We start from the raw sequence: 16,857 nt of genomic DNA on the forward strand, positions 1-16,857 counted from the left end.
ATGTTAAGCTCTGGATAGTCTTCAATTCCCTTTTGGGTGCAATGGAAAGGTTTTGGTTGTTATCTATGAAGCTTGATATTTAACTCTTGCAGTGACCTTTTCCCCCCATATCCTTGTTATTGTGGGTTTTGGGGGTCTATGATGGGATAAAACCTCTCTGAATAATCAGAGAGGGATAAGACACTAGCACTAGTTGTGGCAAACACTTTTTAATTTTTCTAATGTGCATATGAGAATAATATAAATAAGTGATTTGTAGATGCTGACCTTAATATCGCAAAAATTGCACATAATTTTAATATAAGTTACTTCCTGTTTGTGGTTTAGGGTTCTCCAGGGCTTATGGGTTTTCATGGACATAAAGGTGTAAGGGTAAGTGTTAGTTAGATAACTTTGTTATGGATTGTGTCATGTTAACTATTTATGTGGCTTACTAACTATCAAATAAAATCATGTATTACTTATGGTGATATGCATTTGTGTGATATTTATAATGTCTGCAATGTATGCTAATGTGCATTTGAAAGATGTGGCACCGAACATATCCTCTTTTAATTATTTCCCTTTTTTTACTTTGTTATGCTATACATGAGAGTCACTAGTATGTTTATTCAGTATTTATCTGACTTTGGTGTTCATCTATGCTGAAGTTAGATTGGGAAACCAAGAGGGTCCTTTCTGGCCTTAAAATGTTTTAATCTATGCCTAGTTTGCAGATGCCAGTCATATCTGCTGTCCTAGGGGAATAGTTGGGGAAAATTAATTAGTCATTTGAAAAACACTGGACTACCTTCTTAATGTTCATTTGGTTCTTACAAGTGGGGTAATGTATATGATGCATTCATTTTTTCCTAATTTTGTAATATTCTTTCTCTCTCTTTCTGTATCATTAGGGAAAGCCAGGATTACCTGGTTTTTCAGGTTCCCCGGGTCTTCCTGTAAGTAAAATAAAAATAGATTTAACCAATTTTGTTATAAATATTGACTTCTGTATTCCTCAGCGCACTGTCAATATTCAGCAATCTTGATATCAGCGGTTCTTATTCATTATAAAGTTATAGGAACACATTGAAAGTTTTCTGTAATACTGCATCAGCATAAACTATTTCACTGTCATCATAAAGCAACATACATGTTTATTAACAAACCGCTGACAATTTTGCGTTTTATTTTAGGGTGAACCAGGAAAGGCTGGTCCTCCTGGACAACCAGGTATTCCAGGTTGTGATGGCATAAAGGTAGGAGCCAAACATTATACAGTGCTTCTGGGAATTGTTAGAGGATGTCCTTAGAAATATAGGGATGCTGCCAAAAAAGTACTCTGAAATGCCTTTTTTCAAATCCATTGGAAATTCCCTTTGTTCCAGTTTACCACCTCATTGATTAGGACATTTTTTATATGAATGTCTATGGAAAGGAAAAAATGTGGTAATCACTTGTGCAACCATGTGTAATCTTTTCTGTGATGTTTCCCTATCCTGAGGATGCAGGACAAGGGTGAGTTAGATTATAAATAATTTCTCTAAGCAGTTTGAAACTCTTTTATCTACTGTGCTTTGTAAGCCTTCATTTATAATATGTCTAGACTAAAAAAAAACTGTGATTAGTGTCTTTATTTTCAGTTTTCACTTATTTTGACCCTGAAATAGCTTTCAGTGAGCCATGTAGTCAACGGTACTAGATATTCTAGAAGGGGGAAACATCTTGTTAGAAGTCATAGATTATTGAATAAAATGTGTCAGCGGCTCTTGTAACAAAGTTAATAATGAGAAAATGTTTATTTTCAGGGTGAACAAGGATTTCCAGGGCTCCCAGGGAGAAAAGGTGCTCCGGGCAGGCCAGTAAGTGTCTAATATTAGTGACAAAATTCAAAGTAATGTGCTTTTCTATCAGATAAAGCCTATTCATCCAAAGTTCATAAAGTCCCTTACAATTAAATAAGTTTCCCAATCTACTTCTGAGATAGTGGGCTGTGGAAGCCAACATATTTCTACCTTGAAAATCTAGGAAAAAAGGGCTTATGGTCCATTTTGCAAAGTGACTTATGTTTTGAAGTGTTGGGTTTGTGGGGGGGCCCTATTTGAGACTTCTTGGGCCTGAACATCATAGTTGATGAACAAATGCATCTTCTTCATTAGTATTGTGAGTGCGCAGTGTTTTCTGAAAACTGAACACTGTTTCCCCAGTTCAGGATTAAACTGGAGGCAGCCTTACTAATAGGTACTCTTGAAAATTAAGTAGTAAGGTCCAGAACCTCAAAGAGATTTAAGCATGTACTGTAAATACCTTTGACCTGGGTCAGCTGAAGTCAGTGACTTAAATCCCAGGTGCCTTCTTTCAGAATCCTTTGTTTTTACCTTAGAGCTCGATTTTCCCCGTCAGATATTTCAAGAAAAAAAAAATAAACTGGAAACAGGGGATTAAAAAGGAACATTCTGTCACATTTTATGAGCACAAAACCTGATCTCCTCTAAGTTGTATTTTCCATTTTAAAAGATCTTCCCATTAAAAAACAGTCAGGTCTCACAAACTAAACTTACAATAGTTTTTAAATACTGAATGTTACAGTGGCCCACTTTCTAACAAGAAGTCTTTTGTTCTGAGACTGTAGACTGTATATATTGAAGAGTATACACTTGGTACTTGTAAAAACAAGTCACCCGGTCAAGGTTACCCCTATTTGAATATGTCTTTATCTGTGTTACTCGTTACCTTTTCTATTAAAACTAAAGCTGTTGTTATTCTTCCTAGGGTGTTGATGGCATTAAAGGAGAAAAGGTAAATTTTTATTTACAGTTATTAAATATTCATTTATGATCAACCATTTATCTTTTTAATGTAAAAAAGATTTGTAAAAGATGTGTGATATTTGTCTACATCCGTTTCAGCTACAAAATCTATTTCCCAGAAGTACAGAACAATTAACACCAGAACATGGCATACAATATATTCATCAATATTTCATGTTTTCTGATTGCTGATATCATGTTTTCTGATTTCTGATATTCCTGAATGCAAGTCTGGGAAGGAGCTTGCTGGGGTTGGGTGGAAGAGGGGAGAGGAGTATCCTATGTTTTAGCTCTAGTAGCTCAGTGGTCAGGGCACTTGCCCAGGAAGCAGGACATCTAGGATGCTTATATGAGCCAGGAGGGCTAGTCCAATGCACTGTAATTATGAGTAATTACCACGCTTCAGCCAGCCTTTGCATTTCATGTATTAGCATCCCCGCGCTTCTAAAATGACAGCAGGGGATGCTTTAACTAAAGCTCATTCAACAAGTTTTAGATATAGTGCCCCCACCACCCTTTTGAAGCGGAGGGACACTAATACATGAGACACCCCAGGCACTCTTATTAGAGCCACTCTCAGAGCTGCTTTAATTAAAGTGTCCTCCTCTAGTCCCAGACCATGTGTAAAAATGCCCCTAGATTTTATACCCTGTGTTTGAAGGGGGTTTGACCCTACATCTCTCAGGTTTACCCTCTGAGGCATTGCTTTTGAAGCTGAACCACTGTCCCTGGCACTTAATTCTCATTGGATAAAATAGATGAAGAGCCATGCAGTGGGTGTCACAGGCCAGCTGGGCACTGTAAGTGTATCAGTTTAGTTGCAGGCTGACTGGGTGCTGCAACTGTATCAGCCACTGGGCTGTTTGGTTTGGGATGAGGAGGCAGAGTTGGGAGTGAAGCAAAGGCAAATTTATTATAGCTTACACACACAACAGTTATCAGAAAGATAAATGCGATAAGCAGATAATGCAGTATTAAAGAGCTAATGGTAAATAATAACAACAGATAATAACAACAGATAGATGAATCAATTCTGTTGCAGGCCAACTGGGCGCTGCGAGGGTGTTAGCCACTGGGCTGTTCAAAACAACAGATAGACAGACATGAGTTGGCAACTTATCGATAGTCCCTCGATGCCAGTTGTGCGCCAAGTGATTCCAGCGAAGTCAGGCATCCCCGATTGACACTGTCGGAGGGATTACCGGGGAAGCTCCCTTGATCAGGATCTGATCCTCACTCACACCAGGAGTCCAGAGTCCAGGCTTGGAATAGCAATGACTGTTCTGTTCCCTCCTTCCTGCTGGTCACCTGATGCACGCGCTTTTTATACCTAGTCTTATGCTAATCTGTTGGCTTTAGAGCCACTCACAATTTTGCCCTATAGCTGTTACCCTATGGGATTGAAAGGTGTTAAAAATTATCATAAAAGGTTACTACCCAGACTTGGGTTTATCCAATAAGCAAATTACAACGCAGCATTTTTAGGTTTGAAATTAACATTACTAAACCAAACCCTTTTAGGTTTTTCTGAATATACTTTCTTGGGACATGCTTTCCTGGAATGTGTTGGATGTACCAGGCGGTTGGATTCAGTTTTATCGTCAAGGCTGAACCCTGAGCAAAAACCGTTAGGTCAGCTAATCTTGTAGCTACAGCTTCACCTTTGGGGCCCAGTCAGTTCCACAAACAGTTAGTTTTATCATTTTGGTTAAACTTATGACAGACAAGTTACATTTGTGGGTTACGAACTTACAAGCTTTATATTAGCTAATAATGTCTATTAGGCAAAATACCAAATGCCTCCAAGAAGCACGTATTTATTGCTTATTAATCCCTCTGGTTCTGCCCATCACAAGTGGGGGAGCTTTTTTTTCCCTATGTTGGCAGCAAGAGTCCAAACTACAGCAACATCTATTCCACTGAATTGCACACCCAATAACTTGTTCTTGCCTCATATCTCCCTCTTTTGGCTGCCCTGAGGGCCAGCTTCAAAAGGAGGGGTGGAAAGGAGACTTTATAGTGCCTTTTCTATGATATGGTGATTAAAGTGCTGTGCTGGGAAGTCAGAGAGAGGCAGATTAATATGCTCCCCCACCCGACCCAGCCCAGAATGAGGGCATTTTAGCATCAGCTATTGTGGTAAAATGTGGGAGGGCTCTCCTTCAGTGTCTAACACCCATTAGTCATGAGTTCTGGCCAGCCACATTTTCAGGACTCAGATCACTTACTTGTACAGAATGGGCAGGTGTGTAGCTGCATATGTGCCCAGTCAGTGTGTAGCCTACTGGCCATGCTCAGTCCATGTGCACATGCTTCTTCATCTGCAGTTCAGAGATAATCGAATTGCAACCTGTGTGTAAGTACCAAAATTGCTACTTACATGGCTAGAAAATTACCATTTAGGCACTCAAAGGGAAATAGAATGCTGTTCCAGGTCCCTCACTAAAAACACTCACAAAACCATACAGATAGTTATCAGATATCCTGGGTAGGAGATTTAGCACACAAAGGAGTGCAGAGATAATTGGAAGAATTATTGTTGATATATATATTTGTGGAGGAAGTTGCAGACAGAAGCAGTTCCAACCATAAGCAGGAAGACTAGAAGCAAGGAAAGGAGCCATTTCCTATGAAAAAGCAAATTATAGGGTCTGTTTAGTATAGGGCCTGTTCAATTTCTTCCAGAGTACCTCAGCATAGTGCCTCTACAACTACGCAGCTTTAAAAAATGAAATACTGTGTGCATAAGGGGCAGGACTCTAGCTTTTATTTCTCCCTAATCTTTGAAGGTGCCTCACAATCTGAGGTTACTTGGAAAAGCAAATTCTACCTGCATATTTGTCAAGGAGCTCCAAAGGAGCACCATGAACCCTTCCACCATCTTGCACTTCAGGAAAGCAGCTGTATCAAAAGCAAATCTGAATATTTTTGGTCCTGATTCTTCCCTGCATTAGGCCGGTTTCTGATCAGTGTAATTGTGGACTTCAGTACAATTACACCAATTAAAAATTGGAGTAATGCAGCAGTGAATCGCACCCATTTCCTTTAAGAAACATTTATAGTTTCCTTAAAAGAAAGCAGTGTTGTTCAGAAACATTATGTCCTAAGGCGTGAATTGCTTTCAGTCTTTTAATAGTGTTTTTCCAAACTAAAAAGCAAAATTGGCTTCCAAAGATTTTATTATAAAGAAAATAAGAATGTTTTTCTCTCCCATCTAGAGCAGTTCTCAACCTTTTTAGAGTAGAGGCACCCCTCATTAGACTTGATGCATCCCTTCAAAACATCCAGCTCTTAGCTTTCACACATTTTTTACTATGAAAAAATAACAGAGCAGTTCTTCTGTTGCAAAGAACTTAGACCATAACAGATCAAAATGTTTTTGACACTATAGATTCCTATTTGAAATCTCAGGGTTTATGTTGTAAATCATGTGTTTGCACACCTAACAGTGCTAATATTGTGTAGCACCTTTTAAAAGTCTCTAACAACAAATGCAGATTAAGAATCACTGCTCTAAAGTAACTTGCATTGGTACAGAATCATGCAAATGTTGCATTATAACAGCTTATATTGGTACCCTTTGATACCAATAGAAAGTTATGTCCATCTGTACAATCAGTGTAGAGATTTGAAGTGTACATAAATAATTTGCAGTTTAATGAAATAGTTTATAGAATTATCCATAATAGACAAAAATACATTATGATATCCTGATATTGGAGTTCACCCTTATTTATTACTGTTGAGAATTTTACAACTTGGTGTTTTGAATTACACAAAGGAATTCCATAATATAACACTTCATCAGACTTTTTTCATTTTCTTTTTTTCAAGGGATGCCCTCCAAGTGTATATGATGAAGGTGATGATGCAAAAGGTTCCCCAGGAATGCCAGGAATACCTGGGGTTCAGGTAATTCAAAGAGAATTTACAGGCCTGGCATTACTATTCAACCTTACTCATAAAACAGTCACCAGAGAATATTGAATTAAAGTGAAAGTTAACATATTTAAAACTTAAGAGTTTTTTTGAAGCAATAGAAAATTAATGTCATATTCACTGCTCAGAATAGTCTAGAGGCCAAAAGCTTAGTAAAGTTAAATAAGTGTGTAGATGATAATAATAATAACAGGTAGTAATAGAGCCTTATTGGGACTTCATATAAAATAGGCCTTTAGTCTCTTATTTTAATTTTAGAAGGTATCTTTTCCCCATATTTGAAGGCATTAGCCAGCTGCTAACAGTTTAGGAAGGAATTTCCTCCAAGGCAGGCTATTCCATAGTTGTCCACTAACTGGACCTTCCTTTGAATATAGCTGATTTTAGAGACAAACCCTGGAATTTCAGGGAGATGACAAGTCCTATGTCCTAAGTGGATCCTGATTTATTAAAAATTTTACCCGTAAAAATTGTATAGGAGCCATTATAATTTCAATTGAAATTACACTTCCATTCAACTATTTGATTCCACAGTAGTTAAGCCTGTACTACAGTGGTATAATGCTTTATCAATATTTTTAAAATCTAAATTAATTAACTAAATCAATGTATACAAAGAATACATTAATTATTAATATTGCTGCACTATAACTCACCTCATTGTGCTTATCACAATAGGGGGTTCTTCATATTCTTGTTTTCTTTAAAATACGAGGGCATTTATTATCATTTCTTGTTTAATGGAAAGGGTGATCCAGGTCCACGAGGATTACAAGGGCCAGTTGGACCACAGGGCTCTCCGGGAATTCCAGTGAGTATAAAATGAGACTCTTTATTACCATTTAATCCTGGGATTTTCCCATAATCCCAATGAAGTTGAATATGCAGGAACATGGACACTTCATGCCTCTGACAGTTTAAGAAAATTACAGCCTAAGAAATAGTGTGCATAGAATTCAGAGAGCTTGTGCTGATAACTAGTTTTTTATTTCTTTTAATCTTTATAATTAATAATTTATAGAATTTCAAAGTAGCCCTTTTTATGTAGGCATAATTTTGCATAGTGAAATAATTGCATATATGATGTTATGCTTATATTAACTTCCATTTACATCTATTAACTTAGACATCTATATGTTTGCACTTGCATATCAGGTAGTTAAAAATTCTGTTGATATTTGCTTCCACAATTAATTACAGGTGCAAAGATAAAAAATCAATAAATATGGCAAGGCAGAAAATCTAGAATCTAAAAGCCTATTGAAGTCAATGGAAAAAAATCCTATTATTTTCAGCTGGCTTACACCTTAAATTGGTAATAAGGATTTTGGAATTGTAAACTTTGGATTTTATTCCTCTAGGGTATTCGTGGGAGAGTGGGACCTCCAGGACCTAAGGTAGATCCTAATTTGTAATATAATGAACTCTAGTAAATTGTATATAATGCCATACATTCATTATTTGTTGATGCTTTTTAAATGAATAAGTAACATTTTTAAATATTTTGCAGGGTCTCATGGGGGCTAAAGTCATAGGCACTAAAGGACAAAAGGTAGTTACCTAACATTCCCAAAACATTAAATAGTTTTGCTTCTCATATCTTCTTACTTCTATGTCCTAAGATGGAATGTTCTTGAAAAGTAAGTACTGTGGTGCAAAATATTTTGCTGTAAATATATAGGAGGAAAATCTTTACAGACTACTTTAACTGGAGGATGGGGATGAGGATATGTCAGGGAAAAAAACTGTTTTTACATAGCAGCTTATAATTTAAATATCCTGAGGGACAAAAAAAGATAGCATCAAGCTAACTGTCCAAGAGGAAGCTTTACTTTGTGAAACCAGCAGTTAATATTTACTGACACAAAGCATCAGTGTGGTTTACATTACAGGAGCACACAGTGCAGCACAGTCCAATAGTATTTGGAAATGCTAATCCTCAGATAGTCAAGGAGATAAATAATTAATATATTAATAGCACCTGCCATAGACTTCTGTCTCAAATGCTCTCAACCCACAGCTTTTCAGTAGCAATCTACATGATGCTATCTAAAATTATAGTATTTTCCAAGAAAGCATTCAAGATTATGCTACAAAAATGGAATTTTTTTCCTTGTAGTCTTATATCTATTACTATTAATAAAGTTGATTAACTCAAATGATCTTGATTCCTCCATATTCCTCCAGCTAGATTGTTATCCTGAACATCCATGCAATGGCACTTGACTGGCTAAAAATAGTTTAAAATGACTGATGAGTTTTTATAAGTTCTGATGAAAATTTTAGATTTAGGATTTTTCATGCACTCAAAGGCTCTTAATGAGCATACTTTGAAGTCAAGGAAATATGAGAGCTATTGGTTTTATTTAGCAGTCTTATTAAAACTATCTACCTATATTATATTAGCTGCAGTTTTGAAAATAAACTTGTAATGTTTACCTTGTATTTTACTAGCAAATTGAAGTTAAGTGGCAAAAGTGCTACAGCTACTCTAGAAAAGATTCTTTAATACATGATTAAAGGTAATACATTATAACTGTTTTAAACAAACTATTGCAAATACTACTGTATTTATTCAAGTCCAAGATAAAGTTTTTTCCTCATTCAACATGGCGGGAAACCCCTCATCTTGGATTTGAGTACAAGGAGAGATGGCAGGTGGCTGCATGGCTGCCCAGCTGCTGCCCCCCCATATACCACCTGCCACACGTTGCCTCTGCTCTCCACATCTGTCTTCTGCAGCCACTGCCCCCCCATTGCCTCTGCCTGTGTCCCTACACTGCCTCTGTCCCCACCTTGCTACATCCCCAGCAGCCCAGCTGCTTTCCCCCCCATACACCACCTGCCACATGTTGCCTTTGCTCTCCACATCTGTCCTCTGCTGCCACTGCCCCCACATTGTCTCTGCCTCTGCCTCTGTCCCCACATTTCCACTCTCCCCACAATACTTCTGCCCTCCCACAGCATTCCCCATCCCTTGCTCCTTACCACCACTTCATGTTATTTGTAGCTCCAACTCTGATCTTTCTCCAGCTGGGACATAGGTAGGTAGGGTGACCAAAAGGGAATCCGGGACATTGCCCACCCCCGCCAAGTCGGTGGTGCTGCTATGGGCAGTGGCAAAGGCTGGCAGGCAGGAGTGTGGGTACAGTCCAGTGGGGAGGCAGAGCTGCCTGGCTCACAATACTGTTCCACCTCCCCGCTGGACTACACCCCATGCACCTGTTATTCTGGGATGTTCAGTTTAATTTTTGACTGGCCTTTGAAATCCAGGACTGTCCTTGGCAAACCAGGATTCATGGTCACCCTAGGCATAGAGCACATTGTGGCTTGGGCTTCTGCCCAGCCAGGCATGAGTGGTTGTGGTGGCAGCAGCTCCTGCCCAGGCTCCAGCTCAGGGACCAACTCTGGGACCGGGGTCAGGGCTGGGTTCAGGCCTAGAACAGTCACTGCCACAACCGCTGCTGCATGGCCAGGTAGGGGCCAGAGCTGGAGCTCCAACTGAGAATAAGTGGCAGCAGGGGTGGCAAGAGGGAGGGGAAAAGTACAAGGGGGAACAGGTTGCAGAAGGGAAATGGAGAGGAAGGCAGAAGCCATGAGGAACAGGCATGGAGGAAGCAGGTAGTGGGAGGGCAAGTGGGGTCAGGACAGGTGGTAGGGGGCCAGGTGCAATGGCGAAAAGGGCAGGGTTCAGGCTACTTAACTTTCCTGATGTTTGCCCCGCCCCTGCCACTGCTTTCCCCACTACAGCAATAAGTTGAGGGGTCAGGGGACACAAATTTAAATAGTTCTGTGGTGTAAAAAAAGTTCTTTGGTATAATAAATATGTGGGAAAATTTCTTAGAAAAAAATTATGAAAAGTCTTAAATGTGCTATAGCCAAGTCAAAGTATGAGAGAAGAAATAACAAGAGAAAAATACATTTTAACTACATCCTCAGAAAATTGATTGTCACAAGTTCAGATTACATGAGTTGTAATGGATTGACAGTAATTAATAAATTATGTTTTTGTCATCTTTCTTCTTGCAGGGGGACACTGGTTTAACAGGGCCCCCTGGGCCACCAGGAACAGTTATTGTGACATTAAGTCAACCAAATAATATGACGGTAATTATGTGAACTTGATATGTGTTTCAAAAATATTACTGGAATGTGTCTTTAATACACACACTCACTACATACTGTGAATGTGCATAGCATATGCCAACCAACCAGAACCTGAGGCCAGGCATCTTTTGGAAATGGGATCAACAGGATTTTAGCAGGTGGGGTTAAGCTTTGGGGTATTCCTTGGAGAACTGTTTTGTTTTATTTTATTATTGCTTTATGTGTTTGTCTTTATGACTTTTTAATGTGAGCTGCCCTGAATCTTATTGGGCAGGACAGCATAGAAAAAAACTGAAACAAATAAAACTAACATAAAATTGGCTAAAACGAAGTAGAAATAAGCCAACACATTGTGCTTTGTCTTGGTCCATACTTACTTTGCTCCCATACACACTTGCTTTGCTTTGGTTTCCAAGACAGGTTTTCGGTATTTATGTTATTGATGTTTTTATTTTTAGACGATTGTCCTTTAGTGCCTGGCTCCTTCTGCTACACAACTTCACATGCCAAATACAAGGATGTACCATTCCTTAGAAAGTCTGCCTACTTCTATTTGCATCCTTACATTCTATGCATACCCTCAGCTTAACAAATGAAATTCCACTCAGCTTTCTTGCACATGCAAATGCAGAATAAATTCAACAAAGAAATCAGTGGAAGTTGACTTTTTTATTCAATAGGCGCCTATCTTCATCTTTACACACCTAAATAAATTTGAAAATCCTCCCCTTAGTTCTTTGTTTCTGTATGTGTAAAACTGAAAACATATTACTTTGTTTCCTTCTTCTTTGTCTGTCTTGTTTTTTAGATAGTAAATGCTTCTTCTTATATGTCTATGTGGTAGTTTGGGCCTCTAAAATAATGTTAATATGTATAATGCCCGTGGAATAATAAGTGTGTTAATAAAAATCTTGTTTTGAAAGCAGAGGTTATATATTGCACTTTTAATGTGATCAGTACAAGATTTAAATTCAGGGACCTTTACATACAATATCCTCGCAGCAGCCTCTGCTAATTTAAACTGAGGGATGTACCTTCCCTACCTTCTTTTGTCAGTACTGCTGGAGGAGGAGAGGTGTTTTCTCAAGTAAATAGCTCCTTTAAAGCTTTATATGTTAAAACCAGTATTCTGACTTTTCTCCAGATACTTTCTGGCAGAACTCAGAGTACAAAAAGCAGGCAGCAGATTCTGGACTTGTTTCTTTTACAGAATGGTCTCATATAGAATGTGGTAAAGCAGTTTAATCTCAAATAGACAGAAACATGGATTGCTCTTGTTAATTATTTGGATATCTGGGCTAGGGACAGACATTATACATAAACTGGTTATAAGTGATCAGAAACTAGTTTAAACCTGTAACAGAACAGATGTTCAGTGCACATAAACCAGTTTGAAAATGGCTGAAACTGGTTTGAGATAAACCTGGTTGAATGTAGTATCAGACTTAACTGATTTGGCTCAAACCAGTTTATTCAATATCTGTCCCAGACCCCTTGCTGGTTTAAGATAAACCAAACATCCCCAGCATCCTGGCATGCTCTCTGGGCTGGGTAGGTCTCTCTGCTCCACAGCAGGGCTGGCCCTTCCCTTCTTCTCCCTGGCTGAAACTCAGCAGAGACTTGCAGGCACAGCAGGGTCTGCTTGGCTCTCTCCTGCCGTACCCCAACCTTGCTGCTTGCAGTTCAAGCAGGAAATCCCCCCCCTCCCTCCCATCTCTCACAGAAGGCACCCCAACCCCACAGACCTTAGGCATGAGGTATGCTAGCTAATCCAGACGTGTATGTCTCCAATTTCATTGGAACAGGCAGACAAAACAGTGACCGCTTAGGGCTGTTTGGAGCTAATCAACAGGTTAGCTAGTAAGCTGTTTAAGAAGAGTTTGAAGTAATGAAGAGAGGCGTTTGTTTTGTAGGGGTGTGTGAAGCAGGCAGTATTTGATCTGGATTCAGCCCGATTCGGGGGACAGTGATTTGATTAGCTGATTTGGATCACTGTCGATTCGGCTGAATCTGAAGATTCGATTCCAATTTGGAGAATCAGAGATTTGGACATAGACACAGCTTTATATGTTTTTTCTACGTACCTTAAGGTACCATGCATGGCTCGTGAACGCTGAGATGGTGGGGCAGATGGAGCATCCCCTGGGAGTGCTGGGGCGGGGGGGGGGGGTCTCACACACTCAACAGCAGACCCCCATGTGCGCCCCCCGGCTCAGAGATCAGTCACAGGGGAACCCCAGGTGCCCCCCCAGACCCAGGAAGCACCAGTTGCTGAGCCAGAGAGTGGGGAGGGTTCCCTTGCATGCTCCACAGTGGAAGTACTTCTGGTCCACTTCTAGATCTGCTGCTGAGCATGCAGGGGACCTCCCCATGCTCCCATGGGATGCTTTATCCACCCCACCATCTCACTGTTCACAAGCCACTCCTGGTACCTCAAGGTACGTAGACAAAACATGTGTTTATGGCCGAATCATCAAATCTCTGTGAATCGATTATGAGTGATTAATGGGTTTCCCGATTCAATTTGGATTTGGAAATTCAGCTGCGAAATTGCGCCAAATCTCCTTCAAATCAAATCAGTGACTGAAGCTTTGCACAGACCTATTGTTTTGCTGATCGGGTGATAAACATGGTTATCAGCCCCCTGCTGGCTTGCTTGCCTGTCCGTTTGCTACAGACAGTATAAAGAAGCAGGGAGGGAGATTGAAGAGCTCCTTACCATCAACAGATGCATGAACTGCTCACCCCCTCCCTCTTGCTTCAGAGTGCTAGCAGGGGGCTGGGGGTTGGCAACACTTCCCCCCTTCCCCCCCGCCCGCTTGAGCAGGGAGTGTGGAAAAACCTGGGACCATATAGGCAGACCTCCCTAATCAGGACGTCCTGCTGGTGCCTGGCCATGCCCCCTCATCATCTTAGCACTGTATAAGGGAAGGGAGGGCTGCTCTAGCACCCCCCAGCTTGTAGCCTGAGCTACTGCAGTCATATGCCTACATTTCTGGGATGTCTGTGCAGTTATAAATTAATTCAGCCTAGCCAGGTTAGACTAACCTGCAAAGATTGAATCAATCAAGTTCAGGCTTTTTGAAAGTCTATCCCTAGCCCCAAAAGCATCTCTGGCTCTAACCAATAACTACAGTGCATATTTGGTGGCCAGACCTACAAATACTAAGCATTTTATATACTACTGCAAGTAGTCACTATCTCTGGAAATAAGGGTAGAGTCTGTCTCTAGTTCACAAATGGCAGACTGATTCTTTCTATCATAGGTGCTAATTCTTAAATGCATTAGCCCTGGCTGCTACCAATACCTTTGTCTTATCCAAATTAAGCTTTTAATTTTTGTCATACAGTCTTTTTTGTAACTTTGGGGTTTCCTACCTATAAAATACCTGTAGTTTTTTGGGAGGAACTTAAAAATCTAGAATACTAAATAAATATCTAATTTTGTTGTAACAGGGTTTAAAAGGAGAGAAAGGAGAGAAAGGATCAAGGGGACTGCCAGGACAAGTTGGATCACCAGTAAGTGACTAAAAATTGTGTGATTGTTGGGATCAGATCCCAATGTCATTCAAATTAACCTCTGTCAGAGGCCTCAGAATTCAGAACTTCCATAAAGCATCATATGGAAAAACAGTACTTCGGAATACTACATTTACACTGTTTAGTCTAACCATTAATCAGGATTTATCATCAGATCTAATTATGCTTCATCATAATCATTGTAAAATGTAATAAATAATATGAATTTCAAAATCTTTGTGGGTGTTGGGGGGGTCTTATTACAGGGTTTGCCTGGAGATTCTCAGAGTGAACAAGGTGATCTAGGAGAACCTGGCCCACAGGTATATGTGCAAAATTAAACTTTTCAAACTACCATTCTTTTCTGAAAAGTATTTATGTGCTGTTGTTGGATGTCCCGCTTTGCTTTTCAGCAGCTTCAGTAGGAAATTTGCCACAGGTGAAACAATATTAAGCCAAGCCAACTTAAGTTCCTTTTTGACAAAAAACCTCGTTTTGGTCAGTAAGGGAATGTGGTGAAAATTAATACACCTGGACATTAGTAAGGCTTTTGACAGTCCCACATGTTAGTTAAAAAGAGGCTGGACCATTTGGCTGATCATTTGCTTGGGATGCTTTGACATATCCTGCAAGTGCCCAAGGGGTTTGGAGTAGATTACTTTAAAGTTTTATCAATTAAGGGAAGAGATTTGATTATGAATGCACTCAGGTAGCAGATCTATCAAGTAAGGCGCCCCTTTTAGGTACAGTTTTTACCATAACAGGAGTTCTTGCAGATGCCTGAATCCAACATTAAAAATACCACATGTAAAAAATAAAGAGATTACAGCATACTGAATTTTCTCTCTACAAATTTGGAACATGTTTTCCTAGGAAAGTGTAAATACTACTTTTTATTAGAACTGCCTGGCATTTTTAGCCAAAACTCTTTTTATAAAAAGAATGTAGATCCATGTTGCCCAAAATATTTAATAAATTTGTTATTTTTCCTATATTGTTTAGGTTGCAGGAGAAAAAGTGAAAAAGTCCAAGTGTTTTGTTATGACATTTTTTAACAAAATGTTTCGATTCCTCAGGTCAAATAATGTTTCATTTTGAAAGTTATTGGAAAACATTAAGTATTTTTTTAAAAATCAAATCAATACTATTATTCAACACTAAATGAATCTATTGTAACTTTTGCACCGCCAAATTATTTTAAGTAAATTGTTTTTAGTCAACTTCAAATTGCTGTGCTTCATTTTTTAGAAATTGACCTGTCTCTAAATCCTATTTAGGACTGGAGTGTAAGAATTGGTTCTTCAATCAGGACTGTCTTACACTGCATTTTATAGTTTTGTATGCATTAGAAGATTTGTGTAAATGATTAAGTATAAAGTTACATTTTAGAATTATATAAATCACTGTCATGGAGCCACTAAGATAATAAGTCCTGACATGAATACAGAATGTTGTCATTTTTTTCCCCTGACATGTAGTATAATTCACTACCTTTTTATAATGGTGCATGTTTTTTGTAGGGTAAACCTGGAAAAGATGGTCACCCAGGTCCTCCTGGCTTTCAGGTATTGAAGAAATCTTAACTGATGGTAATTCTACAAATGTGACAAGATTGTATGTCTTTGTTAAGAGTTTTCTGTTTTCAAGTTGCATTGAGAATCTATTTGTGAATATACTTTGAAATTGGCTGTATTTTTTTTATATTGGGACAGATCACACCCCAAGAGGCCTGTTCACATAGGGAATGCTCCCTGTTCATCTTGCCTTACTGCTGTGCAAGTAAGGATCCCAGCTGCTTTGGCATGGTCCCACACAGGCTCTGGTGATGCAACTCTGTACAGACCACCATTGTGCTTGGAATTGAGGCAGCTGTTGGGAGGAGTCACTAGGTGGAAGAGTTTCACATTATGTCCCACCCAGTAATATGTCCCATCCTATCCAGCAGTCTGAAAAGAAAACATAACATGCTGCCTTAAATGCTTTAATATCCATCTGAATAATTGAGGGTAACCATGTTCAGAGATGCCCATTATGAAACTACTTCATATATGCAACACTGCCAAGAAGCTAGAGCACTGCTTGCCTCCTTGGCCAGTGAGGAGGCAAGGATCTTCCTTACAGATGTTCCTGTCCACCTGCAGACAGATGCCCAGTGACCTACCAGGTTTAAAAGCAGGGCCTGCAGTTTTGAAAACTGCTGCCCCAAAGGAATGAAAGCAGAAGCTTTCTATAAGGGAATTCTCAAAGGGGTTTTCTTCCCTGAGCCTCTCCCACTCATTTTTTTTTCATCAGCATGAAAGGTCAAGACTTGCATTTGGATGATATGGATGAAATTGTTAAGGGACTAGCCTTAATGATAGCTTTTTTATCTCACCAGCAGGGAGAGAAGGGTGAACAGGGTGAACCAGGAATTGCTGGGGGAAGAGGCCCTAAGGTAATTGCCTAATAGCCTTGCTTTTTGAAAAAAAATGTCTTGGGTTGCTTGTTTGTTGCATTATTCCTA

General features: G+C 39.4%; 1 protein-coding gene across 7 annotated transcripts in view; it reads left to right on the forward strand.

Annotated features, from left to right (window-relative positions):
* Positions 1–16,857, forward strand: part of COL4A3 (collagen type IV alpha 3 chain) — a 112,761-nt gene that overhangs the window by 21,767 nt on the left and 74,137 nt on the right. For 4 of the 7 annotated variants that reach the window (XM_059730955.1, XM_059730958.1, XM_059730959.1 and 1 more), the window contains exons 4-17: positions 328–372; positions 894–938; positions 1,176–1,238; positions 1,788–1,841; positions 2,752–2,778; positions 6,624–6,701; positions 7,477–7,539; positions 8,090–8,125; positions 8,239–8,280; positions 10,758–10,835; positions 14,292–14,354; positions 14,621–14,677; positions 15,875–15,919; positions 16,732–16,788. In XM_059730955.1, coding sequence (XP_059586938.1) covers positions 328–372; positions 894–938; positions 1,176–1,238; positions 1,788–1,841; positions 2,752–2,778; positions 6,624–6,701; positions 7,477–7,539; positions 8,090–8,125; positions 8,239–8,280; positions 10,758–10,835; positions 14,292–14,354; positions 14,621–14,677; positions 15,875–15,919; positions 16,732–16,788 — 753 coding nt within the window. The other 3 variants (XM_059730957.1, XM_059730960.1, XM_059730961.1) reach the window with 3 other exon arrangements.

The sequence above is a fragment of the Alligator mississippiensis genome, chromosome 7 (genome assembly GCF_030867095.1).
Source record: "Alligator mississippiensis isolate rAllMis1 chromosome 7, rAllMis1, whole genome shotgun sequence".
Lineage (NCBI taxonomy): Eukaryota > Metazoa > Chordata > Crocodylia > Alligatoridae > Alligator > Alligator mississippiensis.